At 46.6% G+C, this 15,895-nt stretch overlaps 1 protein-coding gene and 1 non-coding gene across 2 annotated transcripts; both read right to left on the bottom strand.

Annotated features, from left to right (window-relative positions):
• Window positions 1-501: 501 nt before the first annotated feature.
• Window positions 502-575, bottom strand: Trnah-gug (transfer RNA histidin (anticodon GUG)). Its single transcript has one exon. It is a non-coding gene; the product is annotated as a tRNA-His (tRNA).
• Window positions 576-1,675: 1,100 nt separating this feature from the next.
• On the bottom strand, window positions 1,676-14,968 carry LOC138950929 (uncharacterized). Its single transcript, XM_070322646.1, has 7 exons — window positions 14,845-14,968; window positions 11,409-11,468; window positions 9,890-10,158; window positions 7,802-7,929; window positions 6,104-7,417; window positions 4,002-4,206; window positions 1,676-3,163 (listed from the first exon to the last, which is right to left on the bottom strand). The coding sequence occupies exons 3-7, from the start codon at window positions 9,998-10,000 to the stop codon at window positions 2,873-2,875; spliced, it is 2,049 nt and encodes a 682-aa protein (XP_070178747.1). The 5' UTR covers window positions 10,001-10,158; window positions 11,409-11,468; window positions 14,845-14,968; the 3' UTR covers window positions 1,676-2,872.
• Window positions 14,969-15,895: the final 927 nt, after the last annotated feature.

Raw genomic sequence — 15,895 nt, 5'->3', positions numbered from 1 at the left:
CCTACTAACGACATTGACAGCTAAGTCGCGGAGCCAGACTGAGTGAGGGTCCCCTCCAGAGAGCAGACCGCCACCACGTCCCTCCGTCGACCCCCCAGAACGTCACACGTTGAAGACTGACAGCAGAAGTACTATTCAGAGAAGGATGGAACAGGAACACTGAGACCAAGGTCACCATGAGAGCTCCGGGCATGAAGGGCCACAAGAGCAAGGACAATTTTTGGATGATTAATGAGATGAGGATGATTATAATGATGATGCTATGGATTTCCAATTTGGTTTGAGACTACGTGACAGGGCAGCAATCTACGCTTACTGTCATAATATACTAGGCTCGAGAACTGCCGCACCTGCGGTGTTGGTCAGGTAAACAGAACCTGAGCACCCTCAAAGTCGCATTCGTTAAGTGAATGACACTCGGCTGTGTGATTCCAGCCTTCCCATGGGAACCATAGCACTTCCACTCTGGGTGGGAGCCGACCGTAGCCCGAAAAACCCACATGACCCTGATGGGATTCGAACCCACGACCTCCCGGCCCACAGCCCGATGCGCTAACCACTGCGCTACGGGGGCCGGTTTAGTGTTTTAGTGGAGTGTGGGTGAACTGAGTGGCCGAGTGGTAACGCACTTGCGCTCGTAAGCGAGAGGTTGCGAGTTCGACCCTGGGTCAGGGCGTTAGCAATTTTCTCCCCCCTTTCCTAACCTAGGTATTGGTTCAAGTGCTAGTCTTTCGGATGAGACGAAAAACCGAGGTCCCTTCGTGTACACTACATTGGGGTGTGCACGTTAAAGATCCCACGATTGACAAAAGGGTCTTTCCTGGCAAAATTGTATGGGCATAGATAAAAATGTCCACCAAAATACCCGTGTGACTTGGAATAATAGGCCGTGAAAAGTAGGATATGCGCCAAAATGGCTGCGATCTGCTGGCCGATGTGAATGCGTGATGTATTGTGTACAAAAAATTCCATCTCACACGGCATAAATAAATCCCTGCGCCGTGAATATGTGCGCAATATAAATTGCATAAAATAAAAATTGAAAAAATAAATAAATCCCTGCGCTTAGAACTGTACCCACGGAATACGCGCGATATAAGCCTCATATTGATTGATTGATTGAGTGTTTGTCCAGGTTATGTTTTTGTACTAAGATACATTGTCTTCCTTGCTGTGTAGGCCTTCTGAGTCTCCACAGACCTTCAGTTTACATTGGATAACAGTATCCTTCCATTTGGTTGCACATCGGCTAAAACAAAACTTGGTCAACACAGGTGGGGTAGAAAGTGTTAAGACCCCCCAATTTAAGACCTTAGTTTTTTTGGATCTCCTATTCATATCCTCTGTAAATTTTTACCCCATTTTAAGACTCCCTCCTTGTTAAGACCTGATTTTCTCAGATTTGTGGAGGTCGTAAAAGGGGGTTCCACTGTTCATTGTATCCACCTTCGTGTGTATATAATATGCAAGCACAAGACCAAGTACACACAGATAAGGTCCTGAAATCCATGTCAGAGTTTGTTGGGTATAAAGTTCTATAAACACGAGAATAACCAAGCACGCATCACCTGAAAACGGAGAATGGCTGGCTGCCTTAAAATGTCAGGAAAACAATCGGTCATGCATGCAAAGCACGAGTGAGTGTGTGAGCATGAACAATGAAGAAGAAGAAAAGTATAGCATCCACAAACTTGTATAGAAGACATTGTGAACACTTTGGTACCAGTCAATAATTAACAGAGCTCAGTAATGAAACCACAAAGGTGTCGAGAAGACATTTTCAACCCTTATTCGTGCCTCCAGTTCCTAATTGCAGTTTTGAGTATGGCAATCACAAACATGTAAAGAAGACATATTGTCAACACTTTTGCCTTGGCATCACGCCCTAACTGCAGTATGGCAATCACAAACATGTAAAGAAGACATAGTCAACACTTTTGCCTTGGCATCACGCCCTAATTAACTGCAGTATGGCAATCACAAACATGCAAAGAAGACATAGTCAACACTTTTGCCTTGGCATCAGTCCCTAACTGCAGTATGGCAATCACAAACATGCAAAGAAGACATAGTCAACACTTTTGCCTTGGCATCACTCCCTAAAAGCGTGTCCCATCAAATAATCATTGAACTGGTTGAGCAAGAAAAAAGAAAGCAAAAACATTTGTAACAGCACTATGCAGTTTGCATACATTGTACATCAAAGAAAGAGGCCGACACGTACTTGCCGTTTGACAAAGATAATTCGGGGTAATCTAAGTTGCCCCATATCATCACTACGTAGACTTGAATTTCTTACACTTTTGACAGTTTTCATTTCCCTGATTACATAGATCCTAAGGGAACATTTGTGAATAACGTCATAAGAATTATATTTGTCTGACCTATATTGTGTCCTACTTGGCAAGCATTTTCTTATCACCCAGTGTGTAGGTACATATAAGGGGGGAGGGGGGGGGTGCATGGCTGTCCATCAAACTGACTCGGCACAAACAGTCATTCCCTTCCCCATGGCTTGATGTAACAAGCTATCGCAGAATAACATTACTGGCAAGTTTGAACGCTGCCTGTTCTAATCTCCCTGCTGGGGAGTCAGTAGCCAAGCTACATGTACAGTATTCTGCCATGAAAAAATAGCTGTGCGACCAGCCAAATGTGTGCCTACATTGCAGGTGGCTTGTCATGACAGGTATATTTCAGTCGAGACAATGACAATGGGATAACAGAAAGTGTCCTTTCATGGGAGGTGCCCTCACATTGAAAGGGCTAGACACATAGCGGGTACCAGTGAATTCTTCGTTGTTCGCTCAAACGTTGGCAACTTTCTTCTCTGTATCAGTGTGTGAAATACTGTGCAGCCGATGGGGATGGCTCAGTGCCCTGACCAGCAGCAGGTGAGTTGGCCTGACCTGACCCCGTGACTCTTGAGGATGCTGACCACCTGGTCATTCTGCTTCACCCCCCTGGCGTCCCGCAGCAGGGAGACACCGCCCCGCTGGTCACATGACCTGATGAAGTCCAGCGCGCCGTGGTCCAGCAGGAGGCACAGCATGTCGGCGTGTCTGTTGACCACCACCCCCCTCACACACGCCGTCACCCCCCGCCCGCCGCTCAGCTCCTGCAGCGAGTGTCCGGTGCCCAGCAGGTGGGACGCCACCTCCACCTTGTGGGTTGAGAAACATTGTATGGTTTATATACACACAGAACAACACAGCAACAAGCCGCCACCTCCACCTTGTGGGTGAGAAACATTGTACACACAGCAACAAGCCGCCACCAAGGTGGGAAACATTGTACAGGACAACACAGCAACATGCTTATGAAACGTGCCAACAAGTTGCAAACTTATCGTAAGTGCTCACATACTCTTACTTAACGTTTCATGACAGATATGATTGAAGAAATGTGAAACTCAAAACTCTTCAATAGCTGTATATATCAATATTGTTTTGAAGTTAAAGGAGACACAAGAAGAAGAAAGAGAAACATAAAACAATCAAACCAAAAATTACAGACAAGTTTGGAAACTAACCATTCACAGGACAATCAAATGACCTTGAGGCAAAGGATTGACTTTGGACTAATTTGATAGCCCTATAAAATATGCACTGGGAACTCAAAGGTTCACAAAAGCCAGAAGACAACAGCAGTCAGACCCCATCACAAAATAATAGCTCTCTAAAACTCACACATGTCTAACCGTACACCACTGAACTCTTGAGCTATACATAGCTCAGTGCTCAAGACCGGCGGACAACTGCTGTGAAAGGGGGACGTCTGCATCAACCCGACTCATATTGACACAGTGGAACCTCCCCTTTTAAGACCTCCACAAATGTGAGAAAATCAGGTCTTCAAAAGGAGAGTCTTAAAAGGGAGGTAAATTTGCAGAGGTTATAAACCGCAAATCTGAAGGAACAAGGTCTTGGAAAAAAAGGAGATCTTAAATTGGGGGGTCCTAAAAGGGGGGTTCCACTGTTACACTCTGTGTGAACACCCACCTTGTTAGCCTCCACAGCCTTGGTGAAGGGCGTGTTGCCCCTGTGTGTGGCGGCCGTCACCCGGCACCCCCTGTCTGTCAGGTAGCTCACCGCCCCCAGGTCCCCTGTGAAGGCCGCGGTGTGCAACAGGGTGTAGCCGTCACGGTTCGTTTCATTCACGTCACACATGGACAGCAGGCGATAGGCAGTGTACCAGCGAACACACCTGACGGACAGACAAATCTTCTTGCGCTGACATTACAACATTAATGTACGGGTACAGTTGAACCTGCCCTGATGACCACCTCTCCATTACAACTGCTTGTCCATTCTGTCTACGCCCCGTTTAGGGATCGTTGCCATAGACTGGTTCTGCTGTACTTAAATGGCAGCAGCAATATTGTGTTTTCACTGAGGTATTAAAGTGTAAGGTAGTGAGAGCTAGGGCAGTGGAGATGGGATTGGGTCGGGGAGGGACTGAGGTGGCGATGGTGGCAGATATACTATCTGCCCAGCTTGAGCCAGGTTTACAGTGGACGTACTTTGTCACAACATACTGTGAGAGGAAAGTGCAGTGGACGTACTTTGTCACAACATACTGTGAGAGGAAAGTGCAGTGGACGTACTTTGTCACAACATACTGTGAGAGGAAAGTGCAGTGGACGTACTTTGTCACAACATACTGTGAGAGGAAAGTGCAGTGGACGTACTTTGTCACAACATACTGTGAGAGGAAAGTGCAGTGGAAAGTATACTCACATGGGTGCAAAACAATTATACAGCCAAAAATTCACACACTTGCTTGTGAAAAATCTGGAGAACTGCTTAACCTTCTGACTGACACCTGACCTTGAGATTAAACAAAAAATGCAGCCAGTTTGCTGAATGCAGCACAAAACAAGTCACGTAAGGCGAAAATACAATATTTAGTCAAGTAGCTGTCGAACTCACAGAATGAAACTGAACGCAATGCCATTTTTCAGCAAGACCGTATACTCGTAGCATCGTCAGTCCACCGCTCATGGCAAAGGCAGTGAAATTGACAAGAAGAGCGGGGTAGTAGTTGCGCTAAGAAGGATAGCACGCTTTTCTGTACCTCTCTTTGTTTTAACTTTCTGAGCGTGTTTTTAATCCAAACATATCATATCTATATGTTTTTGGAATCAGGAACCGACAAGGAATAAGATGAAAGTGTTTTTAAATTGATTTCGACAATTTAATTTTGATAATAATTTTGATATATTTAATTTTCAGAGCTTGTTTTTAATCCGAATATAACATATTTATATGTTTTTGGAATCAGCAAATGATGGAGAATAAGATAAACGTAAATTTGGATCGTTTTATAAATTTTTATTTTTTTTTACAATTTTCAGATTTTTAATGACCAAAGTCATTAATTAATTTTTAAGCCACCAAGCTGAAATGCAATACCGAAGTCCGGGCTTCGTCGAAGATTACTTGACCAAAATTTCAACCAATTTGGTTGAAAAATGAGGGCGTGACAGTGCCGCCTCAACTTTCACGAAAAGCCGGATATGACGTCATCAAAGACATTTATCAAAAAAATGAAAAAAACGTTCGGGGATTTCATACCCAGGAACTCTCATGTCAAATTTCATAAAGATCGGTCCAGTAGTTTAGTCTGAATCGCTCTACACACACACACACACACACAGACACACAGACACACGCACATACACCACGACCCTCGTTTCGATTCCCCCTCGATGTTAAAATATTTAGTCAAAACTTGACTAAATATAAAAAGAAGACAGAATGCAAGGCACAAAGCCAAGTTAGAAAAAAGTAAGGAACTTTGAGAAGAACTCAAAAACAAAACTCGTTACGGTAATGTTTTGACATATACCTTGCACTTTAGTCCTCTTTATTTTTTGTACTGCACCCATTTCTAAATTTGACAGCAAATATTTACATGGTTTGGTTTTTACTGTAGTTACATTGGCAGTTACATTATATTAGTGGTCAACTGGATGGAATGGCTGATCCAAAGACATCAATGAAAAACAACACACCGCTAATTTCCCTGCTTGGGGACTGACGGAAGTGTGTTCATTGGGAATGAAGTGAAGAAGAACGATGTTAAAAGGGTGTGCACTGACCTGGGTGTGAGCTTGACACGCACTGCCGGCTCCACCTCCAGGCTGATGATGGAGGGCGGGATACAGCGGTCAGCCTCAGTCACCTCATGCATGCTCGCTTCCCCGCAGAACAGTCTTGGCGGCCGAGATGTGGAAAACATGTCACACCTGTCGCGCAATTCCTGCGTCAACACGTGCTTGGCAGGAGGGAGGGGGAGAGAGATAATAGACATCATGTCATTGAGAAGCAGCGTGTTCTCACACACTTTGTCAAGCATGTCTGCCACTCGGGGGCTGTCGACTCGCTCCCCTAGCAGGCAGCAGACCAGAAGAGTTTTCCTGAGGACGCGAGCCTCCTCCACCCCCTGTGGGCAAAGCTTGATGCACCACTGGCTGAGCGACAGCCCGGCCTGGCTGCCTGTGTTGCTGTAGACGTGGCTGGGGGGCGAGGTCCAGGCCGACCAGTAGAGCAGTGGCAGGTGGTGGTCCGGGTCACACACGGTCAGCGCGGAGGCCAGCAGCCTCCTGTTGCGGAGCGACACCTCCAGGTCGGCCAGGAAGCGGTAATGGTGCAGCGACGGGTGTTGGCCGATCTCCACCACCCGGCCCCTCGTCAGGTCACCGCACACCCGCTCCAGGAAGGCAGGGTAGTGGGGGGAGGTGGGGGTGATGAGCAGGCCTGGGGGGCGGGGCGTGGTGTGGGTGGTGACGTGGTTGACGAGGAAGAGACCGTCACAGGCCCTCAGCAGCAGCTTCGTGCAGCCAGCGGCGTAGAGCGCCAGCCCCAGCCCCAGGTACACGTCTCTTGTCAAAAACTGCTCCCCGTCCTTGCTGAGCACTGACCCTCTCAGGAACAGCGACAGCTGGGGCAGAGTGGACACGCCCCCCGCCTCACACTCCACGCCCAGGCTGCTCAGCTCTGTCAGGGCGTCCTCCACGTGGCCTATGACGTCACTCTGACCGTTCATGACCAGCACCAGCAGGGGCACCAGGTCCCTCCAGCTGTCGGCATCCTCCACAACGGCCCTGAAGAAACCCACGTAGGCCAGGGCAGTGCTGGAAAAGACGTCTGCCCTGCTGACCCCCGCCTCGGCGTTGCCGTGGTAAGCAGTCTTATCACGTAGTTGGCGCGCTAACTGCTCACAATACCACGGGAAGAAAGGCCCGCTGATGTCTCTCTCAATGACATCATGCAGCATGTGACTGTCGAGGGAGAGGTTGAGGTGCGTCACATGGTTGATTAACATGAGTTCTTTTTCCTTGGCGGAGAAGGGGTCAGCACTGCCAAGGTCGACTGTCGGCAGGTGATGCAGCAGGTCCTGGGTTTTGTCTGCACTAAATATCCGAAAAGAGGAAACTGTTGTTACAGAGACAAGCAAAGCAGACCCTGTCTCAGACAGCCCTCCAAAATCATGTTGTCTCACATAGGCAAAGCTTATATCTACTCCACATACAGTCACTGAGCAATAAATAGCTTAGTGCTCAAGGTAGACAACCTCTACAGAACTGCAGTACCAAGGGCAACTACTGCATCACCTTGCCACTTCTACAACAGGGAGCTGATACTAAGGATGACACAGCCATCATGCAGTAGCATTACAGTAAAATGACCTTTCAATTTCCTTGAAGATGTGCATGTAGACTGTGCCGACAGCCACACACTTGAAACAGGAAGGTAATGCACGCATCATGCTGAACTGAGCAGCATCAACAACTCACCTTTCAATTTCCTTCAAGATGTGCATGTAGACTGTGACGACAAGCACACACTTGCGTTGTGACATCAGCTGTGGCAAGGACTGGAGGAGCGGCCCCCACGTCTGCCACCAGTCGCCCTGCAGTCTCCCCTGTGATCACACACAGCACCACATATCTAGGTCATTCTCCACAGCTAGGACCAGTCAACATCATGTTGAGAGGCTGACACATTAGCCACAGCTAGGACCAGTCAACATCATGTTGAGAGGCTGACACATTAGCCACAGCTAAGGACCAGTCAACATCATGTTGAGAGGCTGACACATTAGCCACAGCTAGGACCAGTCAACATCATGTTGAGAGGCTGACACATTAGCCACAGCTAGGACCAGTCAACATCATGTTGAGAGGCTGACACATTAGCCACAGCTAGGACCAGTCAACATCATGTTGAGAGGCTGACACGTTAGCCACAGCTAGGACCAGTCAAAATCATGTTGAGAGGCTGACACGTTAGCCACAGCTAGGACCAGTCAACATCATGTTGAGAGGCTGACACATTAGCCACAGCTAGGACCAGTCAACATCATGTTGAGAGGCTGACACATTAGCCACAGCTAGGATCAGTCAACATCATGTTGAGAGGCTGACACATTAGCCACAGCTAGGACCAGTCAACATCATGTTGAGGGGCTGACACGTTAGCCACAGCTAGGACCAGTGAACATCATGTTGAGAGGCTGACACGTTAGCCACAGCTAGGACCAGTCAAAATCATGTTGAGAGGCTGACACGTTAGCCACAACTAGGACCAGTCAACATCATGTTGAGAGGCTGACACATTAGCCACAGCTAGGACCAGTCAACATCATGTTGAGAGGCTGACACATTAGCCACAGCTAGGACCAGTCAACATCATGTTGAGAGGTTGACATGTTAGCCACAGCTAGGACCAGTCAACATCATGTTGAGAGGCTAACACATTAGCCACAGCTAGGACCAGTCAACATCATGTTGAGAGGCTGACACATTAGCCACAGCTAGGACCAGTCAACATCATGTTGAGAGGTTGACACGTTAGCCACAGAGGAAATCTTAAAACGGAGGCTCTTCTTTGCTCAGACAGCAACCCTAGAGTCCCTGCACTACTCCAAAGGCTCTAGGAAGGTCCAAAGATAGAGATGTCGATGTACAGTGACCATCCTGTATAAGACCCCCCCTCCCTCACACACACCCACACACACACACACACACACACACACACACACACACACACACACACACACGTACACGCTTCTAACTCCTCCTTGCTTTTTCACATTTTCTGTTGGTACAGGTACTGTCTGTTAATTTGTTGTTTTTAACGCTCCTTCCCCTACCAGAGTTTTCCACTGTACTGTCATTGCCTTGTGCCCGACAGTATAGTACATTTTAAGATCTAACATCTGATCAAATCAGGTCTTAAAAAGGAGAGAGTCTTAAAGATGGGGGTACACTTACACAGGATATCAACAGACAGTCATAGACACCAGGGTCTTAAAGTGAGGGAGTCCTACATTTAAGGGTCTTAAAGGGAGGGAGTCCTACATTTAGGGGTCTTAAAGGGAGGGAGTCCTACATTTAGGGGTCTTACAAGAGGGGTTTGACTGTATCAGTAGATAGGTCCAGCGTCTTACCTCCCCCCACACTCCGTCCAGCGTCTCACCTCCCCCCACACTCCGTCCAGCGTCTCACCTCCCCCCACACTCCGTCCAGCGTCTCACCTCCCCACACTCCGTCCAGCGTCTCACCTCCCCCCACACTCCGTCCAGCGTCTCACACTCCGTCCAGCGTCTCACCTCCCCCCCACACTCCGTCCAGCGTCTCACACTCCGTCCAGCGTCTCACCTCCCCCCACACTCCGTCCAGCGTCTCACCTCCCCCGACACTCCGTCCAGCGTCTCGCCTCCCCCCACACTCCGTCCAGCGTCTCACCTCCCCCCACACTCCGTCCAGCGTCTCACACTCCGTCCAGCGTCTCACCTCCCCCCAAACTCCGTCCAGCGTCTCACCTCCCCCCACACTCCGTCCAGCGTCTCGCCTCCCCCCACACTCCGTCCAGCGTCTTACCTCCCCCCACACTCCGTCCAGCAGCACAGCCTGCTGCCTGTCACCCCCCACGTGACTCCTCCACTCCTGCCAGCCGTAGAGCACCAGGGGCGTGTAGCCAGTCTGTGCCATGCTGCGCACCAGTGCTCGTCCTACGCTGGTCTTGCCTGTGCCGGGAGGTCCCACTATCACCACCACTCCCGACTGGCTGAGCAGAGTGCTAGCTGTGCGGAACGTCTCGGTGGGGACAAACACATCTTCTTTTTCCGCGATGAAGTCCTTGCTTTGGTCTGGAAGCGAAGGAACAAAACACAGGAACATAAATGAAAGTTGGACAAGACACATCCCAAGATTGGATGTCCACCTTGCCTTGATCTGAAAGGGAACAAGCAAAACACATAAACTTTTTGAAACTTGGGTAAGAATAAGATGCATCCATCTTGCCTTGGTCTGAACTGAACTGAGCAGTTGAGAGACATCGTGCTTGCTGCCGCGCGAGCAGAGACAAATTTTCCCTCTTTATCTTCACTGCGCTGGCTACAAAATCCCTCACGCGGAGGTGTTTTCAGACAGGCCAGACACAGGTTGTCCCGGAGGTGTTTTCAGACAGGCCAGACACAGGTTGTCCCGGAGGTGTTTTCAGACAGGCCAGACACAGGTTGTCCCGGAGGTGTTTTCAGACAGGCCAGACACAGGTTGTCCCAGAGGTGTTTTCAGACAGGCCATACACAGGTTGTCCCGGAGGTGTTTTCAGACAGGCCAGACACAGGTTGTCCCGGAGGTGTTTTCAGACAGGCCAGACACAGGTTGTCCCGGAGGTGTTTTCAGACAGGCCAGACACAGGTTGTCCCGGAGGTGTTTTCAGACAGGCCAGACACAGGTTGTCCCGGAGGTGTTTTCAGACAGGCCAGACACAGGTTGTCCCGGAGGTGTTTTCAGACAGGCCAGACACAGGTTGTCCCGGAGGTGTTTTCAGACAGGCCAGACACAGGTTGTCCCGGAGGTGTGAGGGAACAACCAAACACGGGCACATCTATGACAGTTGGGAAAGATTGAATGCCTTTCTTCTTCTTCTTCAATATCCTGAGGAAATCCCTATACATGGCAACTATCCTCACTAGCCTAAGGCCACTAGAGTAAAAGATAACGTTGATAGTGTACATGTAGTAATCAAAATAAAAACAGGGGTGGGTTGATGCACGTCTCAGTCAAGAAGAAAAAACTCCTTCCGTCAGGAAGAGAATTAATCCAAACCTGGCAAAGCCACGACTTGGTCAGCCTTCCGATTCCCAGTGCCAGTATATCTCACAGTCACCCAAGGCCCATGTGTCAGATGTGAGTTTTAGCGTTACCTTCACACCACAACCATGTTATACTCATTCAAGGCTCAAGTCGTGTGCTCCCAAAACACCCGGTCAGGACCTTCCACCACTATATCTGTTGACACTTTCACTTTGCAAACAGGAAAAGGACCCCTTACCCACCCAAAACCCAGAGACAAAAGAGGAAACCACAAAATGTTAAATAAAAACAGGCTTACCCACTATGTCCCCATAATCTTCCGATGCAGTTTCTGTAGTTGCATTTGTGACAGAAGTTCCTGCATGAGTGAAAATGGCAACAACGATTACAAAAAAATCAACCATAAATATATATATGTCAAAACAATTTCAGAATCAGTCAGACACAGACAGTGATAGGTTGATTCAGTTATTGCTATGCTGTCAACTAAAATGAGTATGCTCTGTCCGTTCAGAGAAAGTTATATCATAAACTCCTTCCTTCGGTCAACGCAGAAAGAAAACTAATACATGTATTAACAACAAGATAAAACCACAGCCCTTTTTTCACAAGCAGATAATATTGGAGTGTAAGCAAAGCGAGAAAAGCCAAATTAACTGGATTAATGGGGAATGTTATGTTATATCAAGTCTTATATCGCGCGCGTATCTCCAGACTCGGACTCAAGGCGCAGGGATCTATTTATGCCGTGTGAGATGGAATTTTTTACACAATACATCACGCATTCACATCGACCAGCAGATCGCAGCCATTTCGGCGCATATCCTACTTTTCACGACCTATTATTCCAAGTCACACGGGTATTTTGGTGGACATTTTTATCTATGCCTATACAATTTTGCCAGGAAAGACCCTTTTGTCAATCGTGGGATCTTTAACGTGCACACCCCAATGTAGTGTACACGAAGGGACCTCGGTTTTTTGTCTCATCCGAAAGACTAGCACTTGAACCCACCACCTAGGTTAGGAAAGGGGGGGAGAAAATTGCTAACGCCCTGACCCAGGGTCAAACTCGCAACCTCTCGCTAGTATTTTCTGTCTGTCTATATCTGCCTGTCTTTCTGCCTGTATGTCTGCCTGTGTCTGCCTGTATGTCTGTCTGCATGTCTGTCTGTCTGCCTGTCTTGTGTCTGTCTGTCTGTCTGTCACCTTGCCTGCCTGCCTGCCTTGGCTGTCTGTCTGTGTGTATGTGTGTGGCTGGTTGGTTTGTTTGTTTGTTTGCTTAACGCCCAGCCGACCACGAAGGGCCATATCAGGGCGGTGCTGCTTTGACATATAACGTGCGCCACACACAAGACAGAAGTCGCAGCACAGGCTTCATGTCTTACCCAGTCACATTATTCTGACACCGGACCAACCAGTCCTAGCACTAACCCCATAATGCCAGACGCCAGGCGGAGCAGCCACTAGATTGCCAATTTTAAAGTCTTAGGTATGACCCGGCCGGGGTTCGAACTCACGACCTCCCGATCACGGGGCGGATGTGTGGCTGGCTGTCAGGCTGCCGACCATTATATTGAAAAACAATATGGCATGCGGTCAGGATAAAATGATTAATGAGTATTTAAAAGCGTCACATGATCGAATGATTGATATTTATGTATTGTTGTTTAATGTTGTTTTGCAGTCAGGAAAGGTTCCAACACAATGGGCTGTAGGTGAAATTATTCCATTGTACAAAAATAAAGGCTCCCAAGCTGACCCCACAAATTATAGAGGAATTACTATACTCAGTTGCTTCGGAAAACTTTTCAGTGCAATTTTAAATGCTAGGTTATCAAACTTTTTGGAGAGTAATAATAAATTAGGTCAAGAACAACAGGTTTCCGCACAGGTTTTTCAATACTAGACCATGTTTTTACTTTGCATTGTATATTAAAAATTTTTCTCAACAAAAAGAAGCGACTGTTTTGTGCATTTGTAGACTATGAAAAAGCGTTTGATAAAGTTCGCCGTGCATTTTTATGGGAGAAATTAGTTAGTTCTGATGTTAATGGGAAGTTTTTAAAAACTGTAAGAAATTTGTACGAAAATGCCAAGTCTTGCGTTAAAGTTAATGGTGAGTGTTCTGGATATTTTCCCAGTTTGTGTGGAGTTAGACAAGGGGAAAACTTGTCACCGCTGTTTTTTGCTCTATTTTTAAATGATCTAAAGCCTTTTCTGTTGGAAAACAGTAATGGTTTACAATCTATGTCAAGAGAGGCTATTGTGGTTGGAATGGATGATACTGATGTAAATGCTTTGTTTCAAATGTTTTTATTACTGTATGCGGATGATACTGTGATCTGCTCAGAGTCTGAAAAAAACCTGCAAGAATGTTTAAACAAAATGCACGAATACTGTTTAAAATGGCGTCTAAATATTAATGTGAACAAGACGAAAGTAATAGTTTTTTCCAGAGGTAAAATTAGAAATAAACCATTGTTTACGTATAATGGCAATTTAATCGAAGTAGTGTTTGATGTAATGTACTTGGGCCTTAAGATTAATTATAATAATAAATTTTCAGTCACACAGAAGAATCTATATGATCGTGCCTCAAGGGCAATGTTTGTTCTTTTGCGTACTTGTAGACAATTGTCACTGCCTGTGGACATACAAGTTGACCTGTTCGATAAAATGATTGCTCCAATTTTACTATACGGATGTGAAGTATGGGGTTTTGGTTCCTGTGAACTTGCTACTAAACTTCAATTGCGTTTTTATAAAATTGTTTTCAAACTAAAAAAATCAACTCCAAATGCTATGATATTTGGTGAACTTGGAAGATATCCACTAGATGTTAATATGAAATGTAGAATGCTTTGCTATTGGTATAAACTGATTAGTCCTATTCATAAAAATAAATTTTCAAGTATTGTGTATTGCTTTACTTATAAATTGTATATCAACAAGATGATTGAATCTAATTATTTATGTTTTATTGAAAAAACCTTAAATGAAATTGGTCTCTCCGGCCTTTGGACTTTTCAAGAAAATGTTCAATACTCAAGCGCATGGTTTAAACAGAAAGTAAAAAGAAGCTTGTATGACCAGTATATCCATAAATGGTTTACAGAAATTGGAACAAAAATATGTTTTGGAATTATCGAATGTTTAAAGATATTTTTGCATGTGAAGACTATGTCACACACCTGCCATATCAGCAATGTGTTTGTCGTCGTCTGTCATATGAGCGTTGATGCGTTGAGCTGTCGTTATGCGCCAGCAAGCAATGTGTTTCAATGATGAAGTTTAGAACAACAATTTGCCTGTACAGAAAGAACGTTATCTTAACATCCCGAGGTCAGAAAGAACTTGCACCAAATGTGTATCACAAGACATAGGTGATGAATTCCATTATTTATTTGTCTGTGATTTTTTCAAAGAAGAAAGAGCTGAGTTGTTACCACCTTACTATTGGAAAAAAACCTAATGCACTTAAATTTAAAAAGTTGTTTGCTACTAAGAAAAAGAAATTGCTAAAGAATATTTTGGACTTTATTAATAGAATTTGTAAATGTAACAGTTTTTCATAATTTTTTTTTTATTTTTATTTTTTTTTTAAATCTTTTTTTAATTTTACTATATTAGCATATATCATGATTGTATTGATTGTATTTATTGTTCAAAATGCCCCCATGGGTTATGGACTAATAAAACTTGAACTTGAACTTGACCATTACGTGACCCACCTGTGTGCGAGTGCAGCGTGCTGCCAGGGTCCAGCTCCACGTACTCAGAATCCTCCACTTCATGCCGCTGGCTGGGCGGCTTGATCTGCGTGTAGCCTGACACACAGTGTACGTCACGTCACACATAATTATCACAATGTCATTCATTTATGTACTCATTCTCTCTCTCTCTCTCTCTCTCTCTCTCTCTCTCTCTCTCTCTCTCTCTCTCTCTCTCTTACTGATTTGTGATTTGATTACTCTTAGTCCTCCATTCTCTTCCTCATCCCTCATCTCCCCCCTTCCCTTTTTCTCTCTCACTCTCTCTCCCCTCTTCTATCTCCTGTCTCTGCCCCGCCCCCTTTCTCTCTCTCACTCTCTCTCCCCTCTTCTATCTCCTGTCTCTGCCCCGCCCCCTTTCTCTCTCTCACTCTCTCTCCCCTCTTCTATCTCCTGTCTCTGCCCCGCCCCCTTTCTCTCTCTCACTCTCTCTCCCCTTCTATCTCCTGTCTCTGCCCCGCCCCCTTTCTCTCTCTCACTCTCTCTCCCCTCTTCTATCTCCTGTCTCTGCCCCGCCCCCTTTCTCTCTCTCACTCTCTCTCCCCTCTTCTATCTCCTGTCTCTGCCCCGCCCCCTTTCTCTCTCTCACTCTCTCTCCCCTCTTCTATCTCCTGTCTCTGCCCCGCCCCCTTTCTCTCTCTCACTCTCTCTCCCCTCTTCTATCTCCTGTCTCTGCCCCGCCCCCTTTCTCTCTCTCAATCTCTCTCCCCTCTTCTATCTCCTGTCTCTGCTCCGCCCCCTTTCTCTCTCTCACTCTCTCTCCCCTCTTCTATCTCCTGTCTCTGCCCCGCCCCCTTTCTCTCTCTCACTCTCTCTCCCCTCTTCTATCTCCTGTCTCTGCCCCGCCCCCTTTCTCTCTCTCACTCTCTCTCCCCTCTTCTATCTCCTGTCTCTGCCCCGCCCCCTTTCTCTCTCAATCTCTCTCTCCTCTTCTATCTCCTGTCTCTGCCCCGCCCCCTTTCTCTCTCTCACTCTCTCTCCCCTCTTCTATCTCCTGTCTCTGCCCCGCCCC

This window comes from Littorina saxatilis, linkage group LG16 (assembly GCF_037325665.1).
Source record: "Littorina saxatilis isolate snail1 linkage group LG16, US_GU_Lsax_2.0, whole genome shotgun sequence".
Taxonomy (NCBI): Eukaryota; Metazoa; Mollusca; class Gastropoda; order Littorinimorpha; family Littorinidae; genus Littorina; species Littorina saxatilis.
This window is presented reverse-complemented; position numbering and strand designations above follow the sequence as displayed.

What these genes read in the sequence shown, in the direction of transcription:
- LOC138950929 (XM_070322646.1), bottom strand. Translation starts at nt 10,000, where the DNA reads ATGGCACAGACTGGCTACACGCCCCTGGTGCTCTACGGCTGGCAGGAG. An exon ending in ATCTTGAAGGAAATTGAAAG is followed by an intron (nt 7,418 to 7,801) that starts GTGAGTTGTTGA and finishes TCGGATATTTAG; the next exon opens with TGCAGACAAAACCCAGGACC. An exon ending in CGTGTCAAGCTCACACCCAG is followed by an intron (nt 4,207 to 6,103) that starts GTCAGTGCACAC and finishes TCTGTCCGTCAG; the next exon opens with GTGTGTTCGCTGGTACACTG.